General features: G+C 62.4%; 1 protein-coding gene across 9 annotated transcripts in view; it reads right to left on the reverse strand.

Annotated features, from left to right (window-relative positions):
• Window positions 1–1,235: 1,235 nt before the first annotated feature.
• Window positions 1,236–20,225, reverse strand: part of ADPRHL1 (ADP-ribosylhydrolase like 1) — a 46,755-nt gene continuing 27,765 nt past the window's right edge. For 4 of the 9 annotated variants that reach the window (XM_060287984.2, XM_060287983.2, XM_060287981.2 and 1 more), the window contains 6 exons: window positions 18,672–18,797; window positions 16,930–17,070; window positions 15,764–15,891; window positions 14,411–14,543; window positions 13,788–13,941; window positions 1,248–5,851 (listed from right to left, as the gene is read on the reverse strand). In XM_060287984.2, the coding sequence (XP_060143967.1) occupies window positions 2,236–5,851; window positions 13,788–13,941; window positions 14,411–14,543; window positions 15,764–15,891; window positions 16,930–17,070; window positions 18,672–18,797 (4,298 nt within the window). In that variant the 3' untranslated portion in view covers window positions 1,248–2,235. Of the gene's footprint in view, window positions 5,852–12,623; window positions 13,942–14,410; window positions 14,544–15,763; window positions 15,892–16,929; window positions 17,071–17,859; window positions 18,128–18,671; window positions 18,798–20,225 lie in introns of those variants that run through there. The other 5 variants (XM_060287985.2, XM_070044077.1, XM_060287989.1 and 2 more) reach the window with 5 other exon arrangements.

Consider the following 20,225-nt stretch of genomic DNA (forward strand, 5'->3'; position numbering starts at 1 on the left):
ACACCCGGCGAATATAGCACTTTCATCTCCTCCATCTGTCAGCACGTTCTTTGCCAAACATTGCCTCAAATACTTTGTGGAACGAAGTAGAAATAAATAAAAAGAATAAACCAGATGGGGCCGCCAGGTGCAGTACGTAGCGGGAAGGGAAACTCCAGCTCCAGCAGAGATGCCGGCTGTGAGCAGGTGTGGCCGAGGGACGACGGAAAAGGCCCAGGGTCCGGGCCTCTGCTGGGACCCTTCCCTGTGCTTTGTCCAAGGAGCCTCCTGGGTTCTGCAGCTCCAGGGGGCCGACCCCAAGCCTGGTGTAGGCTTCCCGAGACTCCTGGGGTGGGGGCAGCCTGGACCCCCGCAGCCCACGTGCTGACCACCCTCCTGGAGGTGGACCGGCCCCAGAGCCAGAGACCTCGGTCCTGTCCACTCCAGCTCTCAACTGGTGGGAGTGAAACTCAGCAGGTGAGACGCCCACCCCAGAGTCCCCATCCCAGAAGTTGGGGTCCTCATCCAGTTGCCCAGACACTGGACACGGGGCAGCACTGTGGGTGCAGGTAACTGTCATGCTGCAGACACCCCTGGCTGGGCCCCGAGCACTGCCTGCTCTATAGAGGGGGGGACGCATACCTGGAGGGGTGACCGAGGGAGGCCCCCTGGAGCTGCGACCCTCAAACGTGCCCAGTGTTGACGCTGAGGACGTTTCCAGTCTGCTGGATGTTAAGTTAATGGCCTGGTTGGAGAAGGGGGGGGCGGCAGGAGTGAGCCCCTCCCTGGACAGAGCACAGCTGGCTGCACACCTCCTGCCTCCACCTGGCCCCCTGCCGAGCTCAGGGCCACTCGGGCCACCACGCCCGTTCATACCCTAGGCAGACCTGTCCTGGGAGGAGATGGGACAGAGCCGGTTCTTACTCAGTGCCTATCAAAGCTCAGGTCAGAAGCCTTGTCTCTGCAAGTGAACCTTCAAATCGGAGAGCAAGGGATGGTGGGCGCCCGTCAGGGGAGCTGCTCCAGGACGAGCAGGGATCCTCCCGGGAGTCACTCAGCTGTGAGGGCCGCAAGCATCGCGGAGCCTCAAGAGCAGGGCGCGCTTTCCGCAGAGGGGTGTCATCAAAAGCATCAACAGCAGCCTGGGCGCTGGGGGAGCCCCACCCGGCTCGGCCTGGACCCCCGTGGCCCCTAAGCGCCCCCCCCCACGCCAGGTTTCAGTCTGCTTCGTGGCTGCGACTAAGGTTTCAGCTGCACACGGTGTGACCCTGTGTCTGTGCCTCAGGACAGAGGCTGAGGGAACCGCTCGGAGAACTAACAGCAAGACAGCGACAAAATCACCTCCAGGCAGTGTGATGACCGACCAGTGGTTTTTATTTCCATCCTTGTCCTTCTGTACAGTGTTCAAACATTCTAGACAGAAAGTGCATCGTCTAAGTGACAGAAAGGGCTGCAACTGAGCAACGTCTCTGGCGGGAAACACTCGGACGCTGTGCGGGAGGGCGGCGGGGCTGGAGTGTGCACTCCGCCACCGACCTGCGCCCCGTCCAGGGCCTTGCAGGCCCTGCAGACCCCGAGGAGGCTGCTGTGATGATGGCGGGTCAGACGAGACTGGGTTACTTTTCTCACCAGTTTCTGAATGAAACCGTCCTGGGAATCGTGCACCTGAAAACAGCCTTTTCGCGGCTCTGACGGTCGCTGTTCTCTGGAGTCGACTCCCCCTGGTTCGCTGGCTCCGGCCAGGCTTGGGTGGACAGAGAGGCCACACCTGGATCCCAGTGGCTCCCTGACTGTCAGGCGGCTGTGGGGCCATGGACGCAGCCCCCCGCCCCCCGGTGGTCGCCATGTCAAACCGAAGCCCTCTGACTCTTTCCAGGACCGGCAGGGCCAGTCGGGGCCACTCACCACCCTGGCCGTGTCTGAGCCAGGAGGGGTCATGTCAGCACCTGCTGGTGACCCCGCAAGAGGCAGAGTGCCCTCAAAACCCAAGGCCACGCCCCAGGAGGGTACGGGACAGATGCACGGGAAGTCCAGCCCCGAAGGTCAAAACTTCCTGTGCAGAGACGGGCGTGAGCCTGACGCCCGTGAAGACGCCAGGTGTGGGCGGAGTGTACTGGCCGCAGGGCTCCCGTCCTCCCAGGGCCACTCACGACAGAGGACACGACCCCGCAGACCGGGCGCCGGCGCTCAGGGCCGAGGGTCACCGGGAGGAAGGAAAGGGAGTGAGGCCTCGGGCCGCTGGCTCCCGTGAGGGCCTCACTTTGGAAGCGCGAACGTGTCGTTGGCCCTGAGGATGGCTGGTCTAAAGGACAGCTCGAAGGACCTCTGGTCGCTGAAGCTCTGGGCTCTGTACTTGGACAGGTGTGCGCCCCTGCCGCCGCGTCCACGTCCCTGTGTGCCCCTCCCCGCCCCGGCGGTGTCCGGGGCCCCCCCCGGGGCGGGGGCGCGAGCCGTGTGGCAGCCCCCTAGCACGGCCGAGGGCACTGCAGAGCCTGGCGCTGGCCGGGGGCCGGGGGCCGTCGGGCTCTCGCCCTGCCCGCATGGCTCTCCGCGAGCCCCCTGACCACCCCTGGAGGCTGCTGGTCTCTGGGACGCCTCATTTTTGCCTGCGGGGGGCGCCACCTCTGCTGCCTTGCTCTCAGGCTGAGCCGAGTCAGGGGGGGCCGTCCTGCCAGCCTGGGCCTGGGCAGGGTGTGCCGGGCTCCCTGGGTGGGGAGGAGCTGGGGTCTTTGCAGCCGGGGCCCCATGTCCCCGAGGAGGGCCCTCTGTGTGCCTCGCCTGCTGCCTCTGCGGCCACTCTGGGCTCTTCCCAGTGCGCCAGCCGGGAGCTTCCACCGGGGCCGCCGGGTCGCCGTCCACAGCCTCTTCGGCCCCACTCGAGTGGGCCTTCTCGCCCCGAAGGCCTTCTCCCTTCCTTCCAGGACCGGCCAGCCTCGCAGCCCCCGGGGGCCCCTCCTCTTGCCCACGGTGACTTCTTCCGCCCAGGCTGGCCCTCTCCCCGCCCGCGACTTCCCTGGGGGCCTGGAGGTCAAGGCGCTTCTGGGCCACCCGGTCCGCCCTTGGCCCATCCGCCGCTGTGGACGTGGGGGGAGGTTGGCGGGAAGGCCCAGCACTGGGAGGAAGCTGTTCCCCGGGGAAGACGCACGTCCCGCCCTTGGCCTGCTGGCTCCCAGAAGGCGGTGGCCCAGTGCCCAAAGCGCGGCTTGGAGTCCCCGCCACGTGGCTCCCCTGTGGCACCGGGAGATCTGGGGCTGGAGTCGGGGGCTTTGGGCTGCCCCCCCGAGGGCTCTGCCACACAGCGCCTGAGAGTCTGCCCCCAGCTGCCACCTTCCTTTCGCCTGCGGCCAGTTCACCTGGAGCTGCCACGCGGGGCTCGACAGGCAGGGTCTGGGTGCCGGCGGCCTCCCGAGGCGGGGCGGGTGGGGACCCCGAGGCTCTGCACGCGCTGCCGCCCCCGGGCTGGCGATCAGGCTCCTCGGCCGCGAGACCTGGGCCTGCGGGCCGGGCGGCGCCCCTTTCCTCCTGCTCCTTGGCCGCCCTGTTTCCGGGGCTCAGGGCGTCACCTGGCACCAGGGCTGGGGGGCTTTTGGAGGCCCCTGCAGCCGTCACCCGCCCGGGGGCGTTGACACTCCTCGGCTGTGTTCGTTCAGTTAAGGAGCTCGCTCTGTTCTCACCAGGATCACGGCTGGCGCTCCCTTCAGCCGTCAGCGGGGGCCGGGCTGGCTCCGGGGACGACGGGGGCCCCCTGTGTCCTTCCTGCTCACGAGGGGGGCTCTTGTCCACCGAGGGCAGATTCTCAGGCCTCCTCCCGTCCTGGGCCGGTGCTTCTGGCCTCATGGAGACGCTCACCTCGCTCCTCCTGGGAACCCTGGGCGCCAGCACTTGCTGACAGCCGGGGGCACAGCCGGCAAGTCCCCTCCATCGGTTTTCCGAGGCCGCGGACCGCTGTGATGAGGTGCTGGCGTCATCAACAGGCCTTTCCTCCCGTCCTGGCAGCAGAGGCGTCTTAGAACTTAGCTGGGAAGCGTCCTCTCCCCAGGTGTCCTGGTGCTTCGGGAGCCTGTGTGAAGTCCCAGGGCTGCGTCTGGTTTCCTTTCCTCCAGGGGAACTTTTCTGCGGTTTCGTCGTGGGAACTGCCTCGGGGACGTCTGGACCATGGCAGGCAGCATCCTGCGGGGGCGCTGTGAGCGTTGGCTGTGCCCCTGGGCCCTGCTGTGGCAGGGTGGGCGGGCTCAGACCTGCCCTCGACGGGGCGCCCCTGCTTCCACCCTCGGCCGTAGTGGGAGGTGAAGCTCCTATATTTCCAGTCACACCCTCTCCTCCCAGAAGACGCCAGCCTTGGTCTTCAGGGCCTGCTGCCCTCTGCAGGGTGGCAGGAGGGGGCGGCACCGTGTGGACAGCCGGCAGTCTGGCCGCGACCTGTGGAGGCTCCATGGCTGGCTGTGTGCGCTGCGCGGCCTGGGCTGCATGCGCCGCGAGTGGAGGGAATTGTCCTGGCGCTCTCTCTTCTGGGCAATTCTCCTGGACAGCGAAGAGGGGCTCTGGCTCCGAGTCTGCAGTCATACTTTCCGTTTCATCCTCTGAACTGCAGACGGTCAGGGTGACTTCGGGGGCAGCCCCTGCTCTGCCCCCCACGAGCCCCGGCGGGGGGCCCAGCCTTGCTCCCCTCTTCCCCTGGGCAACCCCCGTCCTGTCGCCTCTCAATGCCGCCGTGCCCCCCGGGCTGGCTGGTCCCCGTGGGCTCAGCTCGGGCTCGCAGCCAAGAAGGACTTCACCCCAGGGGGAGACGTGAGAGGGGACTGCCCTGGGGACACACTCGGGCCCCGTACCTGGGAGCAGTGTTTCCGGGCCGTCCCTGGGGGCGGTCGCCCGGGGCGCGGAGGGCTGCCGGGGCTGCCCCCACCCTGGCGCTTGGCTCCCACCGGGCGTCTCTCGCACGCGGGGGGCCGTGCCCGTTTCTGCTCTGGGCGCGCGGCGCAGATCCGCGTGGGTGACTCTGGCGCCGTGGGACATCCAGCTGCGGGGGCCGCAGACGACGGTGGCGATGCTGAAGGGCAGCAGGGGCTCGGCCGAGCCGGCCAGGAAGCGGGCGGGGGGCGCCCGGATGCAGGTGCTGGCCAAGGTGGCCAAGCGGAGCACGCGGCGCTCGGGCCGGTGCAGCGGGCCCCGCGGCAGGCGCTTCGTCCTGTGCTCGCGCGCGCGCAGCGGCAGGAGGCCGGTCTCCGCACAGCGGCAGCCGCTCCGCTCAAACGTCTCCCGCAGCTTGGCCAGCGCGGCGCTCCGCCTGCCGCCCGCCTTCGGCGGAGGGCCCCTGGCGGCTTTGGGCGGCTCCGCGGGAGGCTTCTCCGCGGCCTCCTTCTCCTCCGCGGCCAAGAACACCTTCAGGATGCTCTTCACGGAGCCCCTCCCGGCGGGGAGCCCCCGGGGCCTCTCGCGACCCAGCGGCTCCCGGCCCCGTGCGGGGCGGCCGGCCCCCTCCCTGGTCTTCTCCAGGAGCTTGTGGATAGTGGCCGTCACCAGGCTCCTGCCGGGGCCCTGCCTGTCCTTGAAGATCAGCCGCCCCACCTCCCGGGTCCTCTTGAGGCGCGGCTCCCGGCCGGTGCCCATGAACTTGGCCTTGAGGAGCTGGAAGCGTGTGGGTCGCCGCGGGGCGTCCTGGGGCTCCGGCGCCGGGCCGGTCTTGCTCAGCCCGCCTTCTGCCCTCCTGGCGGGAGGAGGCCCCTGGGGCCCGTCCTCGCGGCCGGTGATGTAGAGCAGCAAACTGCTGAGGATGGCTCGGGCCGCGGGGCCGCACGTCACCCTGCTGACCTTCTTCTTTAGGGCTTGGACATCGATGGGCGTCTCATTGCTGCAAATCCTGCCGCTCCTGGGGCTGTAGGGAAAAGAATGAATCGTTACAGATTTTATCATTTTTTCCAAGGCGGCTCCTTGGAACATTTCTCATGGGACAATCCCATTTGAAACAGCCCAAGAAGTCCAGGAACAGAAGCCTGGCGCCAAGCGGCTTGGGTTCTGGGGTATCCCTGTGGCAGCCTCGGAGAGTCAGGGTCACCCACCGCCTAGAACTTTGGGTCACTATTTCCTTTTCTGTTAACTGGCCATGTTTTCTGAACTGTACCCTCTGCAGGGCTTTGGAGAGCGTAAGGTATTTACTTTTTTTTTTTTTTGTAGTGGGCATGTTTTTCTTGCATAAGTTAGGAGAAAAGCATAAAGGCTTCACCTTCTCTGTGTGTTCTCTGCTTTCCTCTAACTGTACTGCATTATATTCTGATTCAGTCCCAAGGGCGCCGTCCCCACCCAGGCCCTGGGTGGGTCAGGCAGCGGGAGACTCAGCTGTGGGGCCGGAGCTGGGGCGCGGCCCCGGAGCAGGAGGGCGTGGGCTTCACTGCCCAGCAGAGGGGAAGAGGGCTGGGGGCACCGGCCGGGACCTGCCCTGCTGAGCCCCCTCGGGAATGCTCTCAGGGAAACCCCGAGGCTGAGGGGCCTGAGCCCTCACCCTCCACGGCCCTGTCCCCAGACCCCTTCGCCCCAGCCCAGCGGGTCCAGGTCGAGAGGCTGTCCCCTGAGGGCGTGTCTGCCTAGCACTGGCAAAGCCGGAGCCTCCTCCCAGCTGGGGCTTCCACCTCTCCAGACGGTAGTTTGGCAAAGACGTGCCCAGAATTGCAGCCCAGCCACCAGCACGGTTTGCTGTTCATCCCAAAGAGACGATCAGGTCGCAGAGCAAAGATTAGTGTGCTGCGTGTGACACTGAAAACGGGACACATCCTAAGTGCCGGACACGGGGCAGGGGCCTCAAGAAACGTCACGTCTGAGTTTGAGGGAAGGCAATCTACAGCAGGAAAATGCTCAGGACGCAGCTGGCGGAGACACAGACCGAAAGCAGGCTGGAAGGGAACGTGCGAACATACTTTTCTTTCTGTACTTCGCAGGAGAGAGAGCTCTGTTTCTGGAAGCTGCACACAAACTTCTTTTAAGAGCCGTTAGGAGCGCTTCCGTGATGGGAGGACAGCAATGGGGCCCCTGCTGGCCTCACCCCCTGACGGGTGAGCCCCTTGGGTGAGCCGGGCGCCCGTCTACTGCCTGGGAGTGGATCCCGGACGGACAATTACTCCTTTCAAGGAGCGAAGGGGAGTGAATGTAACCGCAGAATTTTCCGTAGAACCCCGAAGTCACTCGTACGCAGTGAACCCACGCAGAATGCAGCTGCTCCCATTATCCTCAGATGCCGGAGGACCTGGGCGCCCAGTGAGGTGACCCCACCAGAAGCCCCAGCTCGGACGTCTCAGGGACCCAAGACCTGCATTTGCAGCAAGTCCCCTGAGTGGCCGTAGCTACTGGCCCTGGGAGCCACTTTGAGAACGGCCGGCATGGAGCGAGAACTTTCCAGCCTCAGACCACCGTGGGTTTGAGCCTGACGTGGTGGACGAGGCTCCGCAAACAAACCCAGACCTGAACCCACTGAGCTCTGAGGTGGCAGGGACGGCACGGCTGCGGGATGGCCACAGCCGAAAACACATGACCGCTGAATCTGGGGCGGCGCCGAGCATCTGAGGGGGTCGGGCTGTGCTGAGCCCCGGCCAGAGGGGGATGTGCCCTGGGCTCGCTGGGCAGCCAGGCTCCGGTGCACTGGCCCTCGACTGGTCCCAGCTCATTCCCACCCCAGGGCCTGAGCAGCCTGCGCGCGGGGCGTCTCGTGTCCCCTGCTGGGGTCCCTGCCTGAGCACACAGCTCCCAGGCGCCGCCCCCAGCACGTCCCCGGGGTGCCTCCCGCTGTGCACGTCTCATCCTTGCCAGAGGCCCGGGTGCAGCACAGAGCACGCGGAGTGTGGCTTTGCGTGGCCCCCAGTGGCACCAGCCTCTGCGCGGGGAGACCGTCTCTTCCCTGCTTCCCCAGGGCTCACAGCAGCGCCTGCGGAAGGGCCCTGGCCGCCGGGGGCGCCCCTGAGCGCCTCTCCACGCTGCACCTTGTGCCCGCCCGCCAGCCTCTCTGCCCTGCCGTCTTCCACTCCCCTCAAGCTCTGGCCGTGCTGGGCTCCGTTCCAGCTCTACACTCTTCCCGCGCTGAGCCTTCCGGCCCGGCACAGCCACGCTCCTGACGAGCTCCTATCCATCCCTCAGGACCCTGCTTTCCCAGTGGCCCGGATGCCTTGTCCCCACTGGTCCTGTGAGGCCTCTTAGCGTCCCCTGCAGGGTGACAGTCCCGACCTCTGCACCCCGCAGTCACTGAGAGTGGACGGCAGGCAAGCTCCCCTGGGGAGGCGAGGTCCTTCTGTCCAGACTTCAAGTCTGCCTGTCCGGCCAGACTTGAAGGCAGGCCCAGCACATTCTTTTGGGACCTCCCTGCTCCCAAGGCACCTCGGGCCTGGGTGAGAGTTCCTGCCCATCACTGGGGGTCGGCCCAGCCCATCTCGGCCTGGTCAGCACTGCCTGGAGGACCGGTGGGCCCGTGGCTTCATGTCCAGCCCCTGGCGGCGTGGACGTGACCGAGCCCATCCCGGGACAGGAGTGGAACATTAGGGGCCAATCTAAACAGTAGCGCTGCAGCAAAGGTTCCTCATTTAGTCCCGTCAGTAACTCTGGCTCCCGAGAGGTCACTTGAAAATACAGGGACATCAGAGTCGCTGTTGGCGACACACCCCTTCCCACCCCGGTCACCAACCGGACCCCCTTGGCAGTCACAGATGGGGCAGGACGCAGACCCTGCGTTCCCAGCAGAGGTCCTCCACTCCATCCTTGTCCTAAAACGGGAGCAGCGTCCAGCACCTCTGGGGGCCTGTCCCCTCCACGGGGGCAGCCTGTTCTGCTTCATCGAGGGCCTGGTTGGCCTGGGCCTGCTCTACCACGCGTCAGCACATGTCCTGGGGCAGCGACTGGATGTCCCCCGGCCCCCGTGTCCCCGCTGAGGTACGGGGTCTCCTGGGGCACAGGTCTGGCCGTCCCGCCGCCCTGGCAGGGGCACTCTCTGCAGCACTGAGACCCCCTTCCCCACTCTCGGCCGTGACCTCCCTCCAGGCCGATCCCCTGCGCCCCGAGAGCACGCGTGCTGCCCCAGGACACACCGTGAGTTCACATCTGCCACGCGGCCATGCTATCTACCGTCGTCTCACGAACACTCTTCCCCCAGCTGTGGGCCTGGGGGTCGGGGGCAGAGACAGGGACACGTCACCCCCTCGTCCTCCCGGCCTGGGGCAGATGGTGGCCGCTCACTCGGGGTGCGGAAGGGGCACACACCGCGCACTCTGTCCTTCCAGCTGCGGCTCCTTCTGCGTCCCCGTGGAGCCGCGAAGGCCAGGAGGACACAGCGACCTTCGGAGCCACCCCTCCCCCAGCGCCAAGTGGGGCTGCGCGCAGCAGGCGCTCCGTAAGTGCCTCGCCTCCCCTCGGAAGAGACGGGAAGGAGGAGAGGCTGTCGTCCCCCGTCTCTACAGGCCATTGGCGGGGAGCTGGCGGGCGGCTCTCACGCTGACTGCAGGCCACGGCTTGCGCATCCCTCATCAGTAGCCGTTCCCCCACTGAGGCACAAATGCACATCGGTCGACTGCGCTGAACATTTTAGTGGCCAGGGAGCTACCGGCTGAAACTTGCCAACGCATCAGAGTCTGACAACCTGAACCTCTGTGTTTCCTGGAAATAAACCTGGATAAAGGCTGGTGGGCGTCCTCTGGGCCGGGGCCCACGGTCCCGCTCCTTCCCGCCTGGCCCTGGTCATGGTGGACAGAGGGCCATCCATCCAACCGGGCTGCCTGAGGCCCTGGGGGTTGGATGCTATTTCAGGACCTGGGATTTAAATAGCAGAGTGTTCTGCGGACACTCCCCTCACGTCTAGTGACAACTACTGCTGGGTGTGCGTGTCTGTGTGTGTGTCTGTGCATGTCTGTGTGTCTGTGTCTCTGTGTGTCTCTATTTGTGTCTCTCTGTGTGTCTGTGTGTGTCTATGTGTGTCTGTGTGTCTGTGTGTGTGTGTCTATGTGTGTCTGTGCATGTGTTTGTGTCTCTGTGGGTGGGTATGTGTGTGTCTATGTGTCTCTGTATGTGTGTGTCTCTTTGTGTCTGTGCATGTCTATGTGTGTCTGTGCGTGTGTCTGTGTCTCTGTGTCTGTGTGTCTGTGCGTGTGTCTGTATCTCTGTGTGTCTGTGCATGTCTATGTGTCTGTGTGTGTCTGTGTGTGTCTGTGTCTGTGTCTCTGTGTGTCTGTGTGTGTGTCTTTGTCTCTGTGTGTCTGTGTGTGTCTGTGTGTCTATTTGTGTCTCTGTGTCTTGGTGTGTCTGTACATGTCTGTGTGTGTCTGTGTCTCTGTGTGTCTATGTGTCTCTGTGTGTGTGTCTCTGTGTCTATGTGTCTGTGCGTGTCTTTGTGTCTGTGCCTGTCTCTGTGCGTGTCTTTGTCTCTGTGTGTATGTGTGTGTCTATGTGTGTCTGTGTGTGTGTGTCTCTGTGTGTCTATGTGTCTGTGCGTGTCTTTGTGTCTGTGCGTGTCTGTGTGTCTCTGTGTGTCTGCGTGTAGTGAGGGGGGAGAAAGCAATGCAGCAAACGGGGCCCAGTACAGTAACAGTGGGTAAAACTGGATGAAGGGTATACGGATTCTTTGAGCTCTTTTGTGAGTTTGTGTGTTTGAAGTACTTGAATACAAACGATTAAGATGGGACAGGGTTGCAGCAAAGCCGACCTGAAAGCACAGATGGCCCTGGGCCAGTGGGGACACTTGGGACCCTGGGGGGGGTCTCTGGGTTTCCCCTGGTCCTGTGCCCCCAGGGGGGCTGCAGTTCTGAGGGCCCTGTGGTCAGGCTCCAGCTAGCAAGTGTTTCCTCGTTTGCGTCCCCGGGGGCCTGGCAGTTGAGGGGAGACGCCCCTGGGGCCAGGCGTGGGCTCTGGCTGGGTGTCAACGGGCACCAGAGCCTAAGCGCCGGCCAGAGGGAGGCACGGCCTAGTGTGCGGCCCCGCGCCGGAGCCACCCTTAGTGACGGGGGCGCGTGGAACCCCCGAAAGCCTCGAGGCTGCCATTTCCCCCATGCTGGTTTCTCCCTGTAACATCGGGGTGCTCGCCTTATAGTTCTACCTCTTAACTGGAAATGAGCCAACACGGGAGAGATTTTAACTCAAGTGGTCACGGTGTCCGCGCTCTTACCTAAGAGTTACTCCCACCTTTGGGGTGAATTTCGGTGATGAGGTTTTTAAACCCCGTGTTTGGGTGAAACGTCAAGTTGGGTATTTCCTGCTCCATCACGTGGCATCTGGTCCGTTTTTCCCATCCCGTCTGCTCCGGGTGCTGGGTTCATAGTTCACCGAGGGCTCTGCCTGCGGATTCGGGGCTGTGGTGAAGCCTCGACGGGTCCGGGAGGCCGGCGGGGCGTTCAGGGAGTGCCTTGTCGGACGGCCTCTCCCACCCCTGAACCCACAGCACGGGGCGGTCAAGCGCCGCTGCGGAGCCCCCCGCTAAGGAGGCCCGGGTTCAGGGGCAGACCTGGGGGTGGGGCCGCTGCACCCTCCGAGGGGGCGCTTCTGGTCCTGCCCCGCGATTCAGCCCCGAGTGGCTCCCCCGACTGCGGGGGGCTGGGGGGGACATCATCTGGCTTCCAGACATGAAAACGCTGGGAAATCTAATGCACGATCTCTAAGCAAAGAGTCTGGGGACAGGAATTCATTGAAATCGGCCTGAAGTCTGGAAGCTCGCCACAGGGCGGGGCCGTGCACCTGTCCCTGGGGACGCAAACCCTTCCTGCCGGGCACCGCTAAGGCGGGGGTGTGGCCACAGGTGCAGGAGGAAAACAGCATGATAGCACACGCGTCAACGGAATTTCAGGCAAGAGTTAAAAAACCCGAGGGGCACACGTGTGACTGCACAGAAAAGTATCCAGAAAGCCGTCAAGTGGAAAATTCCCAAAGCAAATCACAGGTAATGTGTCATTCCTATTTGTGGAGGGAAGTCGTGTGTGTGTGTGTGTGTGTGTGTGTGTAACACAAATGCATGTATGCAAACACCCCCCCTTCCCAGCCGTATGTGTAGAGAACTTTCTGGAAGGACACGAAGGAATCGTGACCCACGGTTTCTCTGGTGCCTGGTGACGTGAGTCGGGTGAGGGTTGGGAGGAACCCTGTTCCCCACATGCCCCGTTTACGGGGTTGAGTTTCTGAAGCCGTGTGCAGGTATCACTTTTCTAATAAAAATGAAATCAGCAGGTGTTAAATTTTAAAACAATTTGAGTAGGTATGGAATTCTCGTCAGTACTTTTTATGGTTTTGTTTTTGTTTTCAACTGTTGCCTTTCTCTGGAACAGGAAAAGGAAATGGGGAGAGAGTTCTACTCTTATTTTATGATGCTGGTGAATTTCTATTCATGTGTTTTAATTTAATCAGTCTATAAGGAGACTCACTCCCTGATTCTCAGGATGGGTTTAATTCTCCTACATCGTCACTAAAGGTGGAGACCAAGTGGCCTCCAATCCAGCCACCCCCATTCCTCTGATCACTTCCCTTCCGCGCAGCAGATCGTGAAGGGCCGCTTTTAGGGAAAGCCGGGGACATGGGACAGACTCCACACAGGAAGCCCAGCCTGTCGTGTGTGTCTGGGCAAGTGTCGACTTACCTTAATTGGTTTCTGTTCCTGGAAGACAACTGTCATTAATCTCCCAGCCCCCCTACACCTATCTGGACCCCGCGTGGTGGAGCGTCCCCCCCTCTGCCTCTTCTGACTGCAAAGCATCTTGAGCAGCAAAGGTTAGTCCAGTTATTCAGAAACACGGCGTGGAGCCCACTGCGTTACCATGTGCAGGATGGCCCAAGGTTTCTGTCCAGCACAGCTGAGAGCCTCCCTTGCCCAAGGAGTGCAAAGTGATGGATTCTGTGGAAAACATGCCCATCCCGTCCCCTCGCCCAGGACGCCGGGAGGTGCCTCGGGGCTGAGTGTCTGCGTGTCCGGCAGGGACAGGCCCGGCTGTGCGCCAAGGCAAGCCTTCAGCACGCAGGGCCTGCGGTCACACGACGGGCCCAGCCAAGCCGCCAAAGCACATGTTACACGTCAATCACCAACCGCTACTTTACTCACACCAGAGACTACTTCAAAGAGATTTGTGTCCAAGGTTACTTTTAACAAGAGCAAGTGTGGAGAAGCCCCGGCCACGGGGAGCAGGGCCAGCTCTGTCCTCGTCAGCGAGCCCGGGGCAGGGCGGCACGTGGGAGGATGCGGGCCGCACGAGGCCCCCGTTTCCTGGCTGCATCAGTTAGTCGTTCTGAGAGAGGCTGGCGTTAAATCTAGCGAGATGACACACGTGGGCTGGAGCTTAAACACAGCGCGCGGCCCCGCAGGCGCAGGCGCCGGCCACTCTTCCAGCTGCTCTGGGCACGCGGCGGCGAGGACGCAGACGCAGCGCCAGGTGCGGCCCCGTGAGGCTGGGGGCCCGAGGTGTGCAGGTGTCGGACCGCACGCCTAAGAGCTAGAAAGAGACCGTGCTGGGCGCCCTGCAGACCGAGGAGGCCGTCCGAGCAGAGCCATCGGGCTTATGGGTGCTATTGGAATCAGTGAGCGGATGCGTTAGTTTTGTGACAGGATAAAATACACCGAGTGTCCCAGAGGCCCTCCGTGGCCTCGCGTTTGGAGGTGGGGCTGCTGCGTCCAGAGGGACGTCAGTGAGGCGCTAGGCTTGGCCAGGGCGGGAAGACTATTCTCATAGGACAAACGATGTGTTTTATACAGCAGTTAGGCCTCTGAAACCGGGAGGAAAGTTAAGATGTCACACGAGCTGCGGGGGCCCCCCGGGGCCCCAGAGGCACCAGCGGGCCGCCAGGGGCTGGGGGCGGGGAAGGGGCTTTACTTCTCCTCCGCGGACAGGCGGTAGAGCTCCTCGCCCAGGCGCCGCAGCTGCTCCTTGAGCTCCAGCTCGCGGTACAGGCCCGCGGGGACGGCGTCCAGGCCGTGCAGCAGCCCAAACAGGCAGCCGGCGATGGCCCCCGTGGCCCCGCTCTCGCCTAGAACGAAGCACGGCCCTCAGGGCTGCACGGCGGTCCCTGGCCCCCTGGCCCCCTTGCCCCCTTGCCCCCTCGCCAGGAGGCCGGGCCACCTCAGCCTCTGCCCTTGGCCTCAGCCGAAGCCCAGGTTTGCTCTGGGAGGTGCCGGGGACGGGGGCGGGGGGGTCCCCTCCCCCTCCTGGGACAGCCGCACACCCTGGTGCGCTCGGGTGAGCACCTCCCGCGGGTCCTGCGCACGCGCCGCGCACCACCCCCGCCGCCCCCGCTTCAGGCTCTCAGCCTCCTGCCCACCCCGTCCGCCGGCGGCCCTGGCCCGCTGCCCCTTCTCTGCTCCCCCGCCCCGGGAGGTGTCGCATCTCCACACCTGGGCACCCGGAGGTCCCAGCAGTGTAGGTGGGGAGCCCGGGGCCCGGCAGGAGGGCCTGGCTGGTGGCCTCTTACTTCACACTCACGAGAAGGCGCATCTCACCTCCGTGGAACATGGCCCGGTGGCAGAGCTCCGTCCAGCTGCCCTTGGCTCCTAAAAGGGCATCGTAGGCAATCATGGGGGCGTCGTGGCCCCGCCGGCCCCCTCGACCTTCCGAGCTCCATTTCCTGTAGGTCTGGAGAAAGCGCCACAGGTCAGAGGCCGCCAGGAACCACGTCCCGCGCGCTAGGGCACGAGCTTCTGGGTTCATCTGTGCGCCGACGTGGCGCCCCTGTGTGCCGTGCACTGCCCCAGGGCTGCGGGTGGGCACTGGCTTCCCATGTGCCTCACGCCAGCCGTGCCGCAGATAAGCAAACATGCCAGCTGCTGGGCAGAGACAGCCATCAGGGGTCTGGAGCGCTGTGATGGGGCTGCTGTGACAGCACAGCTGGGCGCCACTGCGTGATGTGAGGTCTGTGTGGGGCACGGGGACACGCGAGGCCGGGCAGGGGTGCCGCGTGTGGTCAGGGCCGCAGGCCGGCCGGAGGACATGGTTGGGGAGGCCACGGTGGCTTGAGCAGCTGGTGGCTCAGAGCAGGTCCCTGTGGGTCTGTGGCGAAGGCTGACGAGGGGCAGGGGCCAGATTGGGCCGGGGAGGTGGATGCAGGCAGGTCACACCCCTGTGCCTTAGCAGCAGAGTCAGTGTCGGTCTGGGGCAACAGCATCTCCACAGGAAGAAGAACGGTGTTTCTGAGAGTCTTTCTGCGTCGGGGGGCCCATGAGAGATAAATGAAAGGGCGGTAGGAAGCACCTAAAAAGGGAAGGGTGGACCCTTCCTCTCCCCCTGCTCCTTCCTGACACCTGGAATGCAGATGTGCTGGCTGGAGTGGGAGCAGCCAGTTTGGACTATGAGGCGTGCTCGCAGAACAGCAGAGCAGCCAGACAGAGGATCCTCAGCTCCTCACTGCAAGGGGCTTCTGACTCAGCTCTGATTCCCTTGACGTGAGGATAATGAACTTCTGTCTTGGTTAAACCGCAGTTACAGCGGTTTCTCTTATGCTACCAAACACGATCCTGACAATTTCAGCCACTTGGGGGGGTTTCTCAGCGTGGGGAATGCCGGTGGTTTGCACAGACTTATTCATCCCTCTATCCCCAGTCCCTAGAAGAGATGAAGTGAGATGGACTATTTTCACATTTTCAACTTTTCTAGCACAAATCGTGCTTATAATCAGAGAAAATGAAAAGATAAAAGCACCATCCATTTGCAATGGGCTTCCTTCGAAAAGTCTTCCACGGCCCCGCCTGCCAGCTGCTCCCTCAGCCCACCTCCACCGCGGGGTCCCGTACAGCCGGGGGCGGCAGGCAGCGGCCCCGACAGCTCCTGCTCGCCACCCACGTCGCCGGCAGACCTACCTTGTCCCTCTCCTCCGCGCTGTAGCGGTCGGGAAAGCTGGCCTCGTTCTCCGTGTCCTCACTGATTTTTCTCTCCTCCAAGTAAAACTGCCATTTAGCTTCGAAGTAAAACCAGTGCTCCTGGTATTCTAAACACAGAGGCCAGGTGAGCGGGCTGTGGCGGCCGTCCAGCTGGGCGCCGTGGGCAGCGGGCGGGAGGGAGGAGGCAGAGCCCACGCCCTCCGCCTCGGCTAAGGCTCGGGAAGTTCGAAAATGCTCACATTGCAGCTACTTTGAAATACCAGCAAGGAAGATGGAGAGCGAAACCAGCCCAAAGAATTGCTTGACAATGCGCTGAACTAAGGCAGCGATCGCAGTATGACAATGCGCTGAACTAAGGCAGCGATCGCAGTATTTTTATTCTTAAGTGGCTTCTCTTGAAAATTCTGAACCTGTGTATTTTTCAAAATTAATTTTATTTATTTTTGGCTGCGTTGGGTCTTTGTTGCTGAGTGGGGGCTACTCTTTGTTGTGGTGAGCGTGCTTCTCACTGCGGTGGCTTCTCTTGTTGCGGAGCACGGGCTCTAGGCGTGCGGCCTCAGTAGTTGTGGCGCACAGGCTCAGTAGTTGTGGCTCACGGGCTCTAGAGCGCAGGCTCAGTAGTTGTGGCGCACGGGCTTAGTTGCTCCGCGGCATGTGAAATCTTCCCGGACCGGGGCTCGAACCTGTGTACCCTGCCTTGGCAGTCGGATTCTTAACCACTGTGCCCCCAGGGGAGCCCTGAACCTGTGTATTTTTATTAACTCAACACTGTGCCTGCGAAGTCAGGAGAGAGGACGTTCGTTATCCCTAACTAGCAGCTTGACCTCCAAGCCCCAGAGGCGCTGAAGCGACTTTTCTGAAGTCATGGTAGGAGGACGCTGCTGCAAAGTCTGGAGCAGCAACTGCAACGGCTCGTGGATGACGGGTGTGTGTGTCGGGGGGGTGCCCGCGTCTCGAGAACCCAGAGGGGATCCCCGTGCTCGCCTGACCCTCCGCCCTCTGGCCAGGCAATACTGCAGACCTTCTTTGTGGGGTCAGCCTGTCACACGGCCCCCCCCGTCTGTCCAAGTCTTCTCTGGGTGTGGCTGGAGCCCACCTCCTTCTAAGGTGCCGGGGGAGGGTGTCAGGAGGGAGGCTGGGCTCACCTGCCAGGTGCCGGATGGTCCTTTTACAATACTCCTCGGCCAGCGGGACTGTCCTCAGCATGTCTCGTCCCCACTGCTCCAGCCGTTTGCCCTGAATGGCATACGACGCGAACAGGGCCGTGCACAGGGACCCGAGGAAGCCTGGGGTGGCAGGAGAGAGGGTCAAAGTTGGCACCAGCCACGCCCCCTCCCAGGTGCTGGACACGCTGTGTCCTTGGGCTTTGCCAATTTGACCTTCAGTTACCGTCTGCAAGGGGGCAGAGGCGGGGTGGGGAGAGCACGATCCCCACCTCTAAGCGCTGCTGTGGGCACGGGATCCAAGCCCGGGTGAGCCCCTGCAGAGTTGCCTCACGAGTGGCCATGGGAAGCGGGACCCCAGGGAGGCGTCAGCCGCAACCACTTCTGGGGCAGGGACGAGCGTCTGGTTCTCGCGCCCGGGGTCCAGCTGCCGTCCTGACCACCTGCCACAGCCCACCTCCCGTCATGGGGTGCTTCAGCTCCAGATCTGGGACGCACGCTCCCAGGCAATAAAGGTAAGAAAAACTGACACTTGCCTCCAAAGGCAGTTCAAAAATTGCAAAGGAGAGTGGAGTTAAAACGTGCTTCCCGGTATTAAGTGTGTGCTGTCCGACCCTAGTCACCAGCCTAGTAATACATAAATTACCCAGCTCTTAAACACGTGAAACAACATTTCTTTAATAAGAGTGGGCAGGGCTTCCCTGGTGGCGCAGTGGTTGGGAGTCCGGCTGCCGATGCAGGGGACACGGGTTCGTGCCCCGGTCCGGGAGGATCCCACATGCCGCGGAGCGACTGGGCCCGTAAGCCATGGCCGCTGAGCCTGCGCGTCCGGAGCCTGTGCTCCGCAACGGGAGAGGCCACAACAAGAGTGGGCAATAAATTAACCAATGTTATAGATGTTTAAACTCTCACCCCAGGCTCTCGTACTCATGGCATTGTTTCCAAACGTTCAACATTTTCCTGTTGGAAGGCTGTTTATGTTTAATTCACTTCTGCTGAGTCGGGGGTTAGCAAACTCCTCTCCACCACCCGGACGTTGCCGCCCGGCTGAGTTACATGGCTTTGTGCTCAGAGATCTGACGGGCTCATCCGTGGGGTCCGTGGCTCAGCGGCCGCGCCTGCTGTGGACTCAGGTGCCACGGCGCCCGCGTCGGCTGCTTCCTGGAGGGCACAGGGTGGCCCTCGCGGCTCGGGGGCGACACCAGTCAGCCCGGACCCTGCAGGTGACCTTGAAAGGAGCACAGTCACCGAGAGCAGCGACACCCTCGACCCCGGGGGCCGGGAGCCGAGCTCAGCCAGAACTCAGGAGGGTTCTCTTTTCCTGAAGCTGAGCTGGCTGCTCCCCGGTCACGTCTCACGGGCGGGCGCTGGGTCGGCAGGCCCGCCCTCCCTCTGGAGCCCGACCCTGGGGGGCAGCCTGGAGTGTGGGCCCCCTGCGCACCCCGAGCGCTTTGTCCTGACACACGGGGGGAGCGGCTTCTGCCGCCACAGCCACCAGCCCCGGCCAGGGCGCGGCGCACAGCGCCCATGGGGCCCGACGGCGGCGCCGGCTCCCCGCTGGACAGCACGGCCGAAGTGCCGGCTCCCGGAGCTCCAGCCAGACCCCAGACTCGTTCGGAACCGGTGCCGTCCTGCTTTTCTTGTGACGTGACCGACTTTGAAGCGGGGGGAAGGCCTTCCCGTCCGGCCTCCCCACGCCTCCCCGCCGCCCGCGGCTGCCTCACCTGTGGGATGGTTGTGCGTCATCCGACCACACTCCACGCTGACCTCGAGGAGCGTCTCCAGCCGCCCCGGCTGCCAGTACCGCATGCCCACGCACATCGCCTTGGTGGCAGCGCCAAACCCGGAGCCTGCGTGGAACGTGGGATACCTGGTCTTAGACCTCTGTGCCAGGGACGCCGGCTCTGGAAGTCTAGCTCTCACGAACCATATGAAGATGTACAAAAACTATGTGCTACCATGATTATCACAGGGTCATTTAAATGAGTCAAAAGTAGGGAAATTGCCCACATTCCTGACAAAGAAAAGAGAGGAAAGAAGTTGCAAAGCAGCCATTAAAAACAGGATTTTTGACGGGATGAGGAAATGCTCCTTCTGGGAAAACGTAGGAGAGAGAATTGCATGCACAGTATGCTTTCAACGATATGTTTCCTCTTTTTTTTTTTTTTTTTTTTTTGCGGTACGCGGGCCTCTCCCTGTTGTGGACTCTCCCATTGCGGAGCACAGGCTCCGGATGCGCAGGCTCAGCGGCCATGGCTCACGGGCCCAGTCGCCCCGCGGCATGTGGGATCCTCTCGGACCAGGGCACGAACCCGTGTCCCCTGCATCGGCAGGCAGACTCTCAACCACTGCGCCACCAGGGAAGCCCACATCGTTATTCCTTTTAATGCCACATCTTTTAGAGAGGGTTAAATAATAAGTCAGCACCCGCGTCCTCACCGTTTCCACCGCCTCCCTGCCCCACTGGCGGTGTCCTCCTGCCCGAAGGACGTCCTGGGCATCTCTCCCTGGGCACCTGCCCGGCATGAACTCCTCAGTTCGTTTGTCTGCAAAGGCCACTTGGCCTTCGCTCGGGAAGGCGTCCTCTGGGTGTCGGCCTGGCTGGTGCTTTCTCTGCACCCGGATGGCTCTGCCTCTGGCGAGAACCTGCCGTCTCTGCCTTGGTGGTCGGCACCGGAGGCGTGTTCCTGTCTTTATTGTTAGTCCGTCTCTGCCTTGGTGGTCGGCACCGGAGGCGTGTTCCTGTCCTTATTATTAGTCCGTCTCTGCCTTGGTGGTCGGCACCGGAGGCGTGTTCCTGTCCTTATTATTAGTCCGTCTCTGCCTTGGTGGTCAGCACTGCAGGCGTGTTCCTGTCCTTATCATTAGTTTGGAGCGGTTTGATTGCCATGTGCCTTGGTGTCGTTTGCTTTGTGTTTCTTGTGCTTGGAATTTATTGAGATTCTTGGGCATGTGAGTTTATGTTCTGCGTCAAATTTGGAAACACTTGGGCACCATCTCTCCACATCGTTTTTGTCCCCCCCCCTTTAAGGGCTCCAGCTGTAGGTGCGTGAGTGCCTTGACTTGCGCTTTGGCTCCCTGGTGCCCTTTCCACATTCTGCGCTTCTTTTTTTTCCTGTATGTCCCATTTTGGATAGTTTCTATCACTGTGCCTTTGAACTCACTAACCTTTTCTTCTGAAATGTCTAATCTGCTGTTAATCTCAGTCAGTGAATTTTTTTCTTTCTTTCTTTTTTTTTTTTTGCGGTACGCGGGCCTCTCACTGCTGTGGCCTCTCC

Source organism: Globicephala melas, chromosome 18 (assembly GCF_963455315.2).
Source record: "Globicephala melas chromosome 18, mGloMel1.2, whole genome shotgun sequence".
Lineage (NCBI taxonomy): Eukaryota > Metazoa > Chordata > Mammalia > Artiodactyla > Delphinidae > Globicephala > Globicephala melas.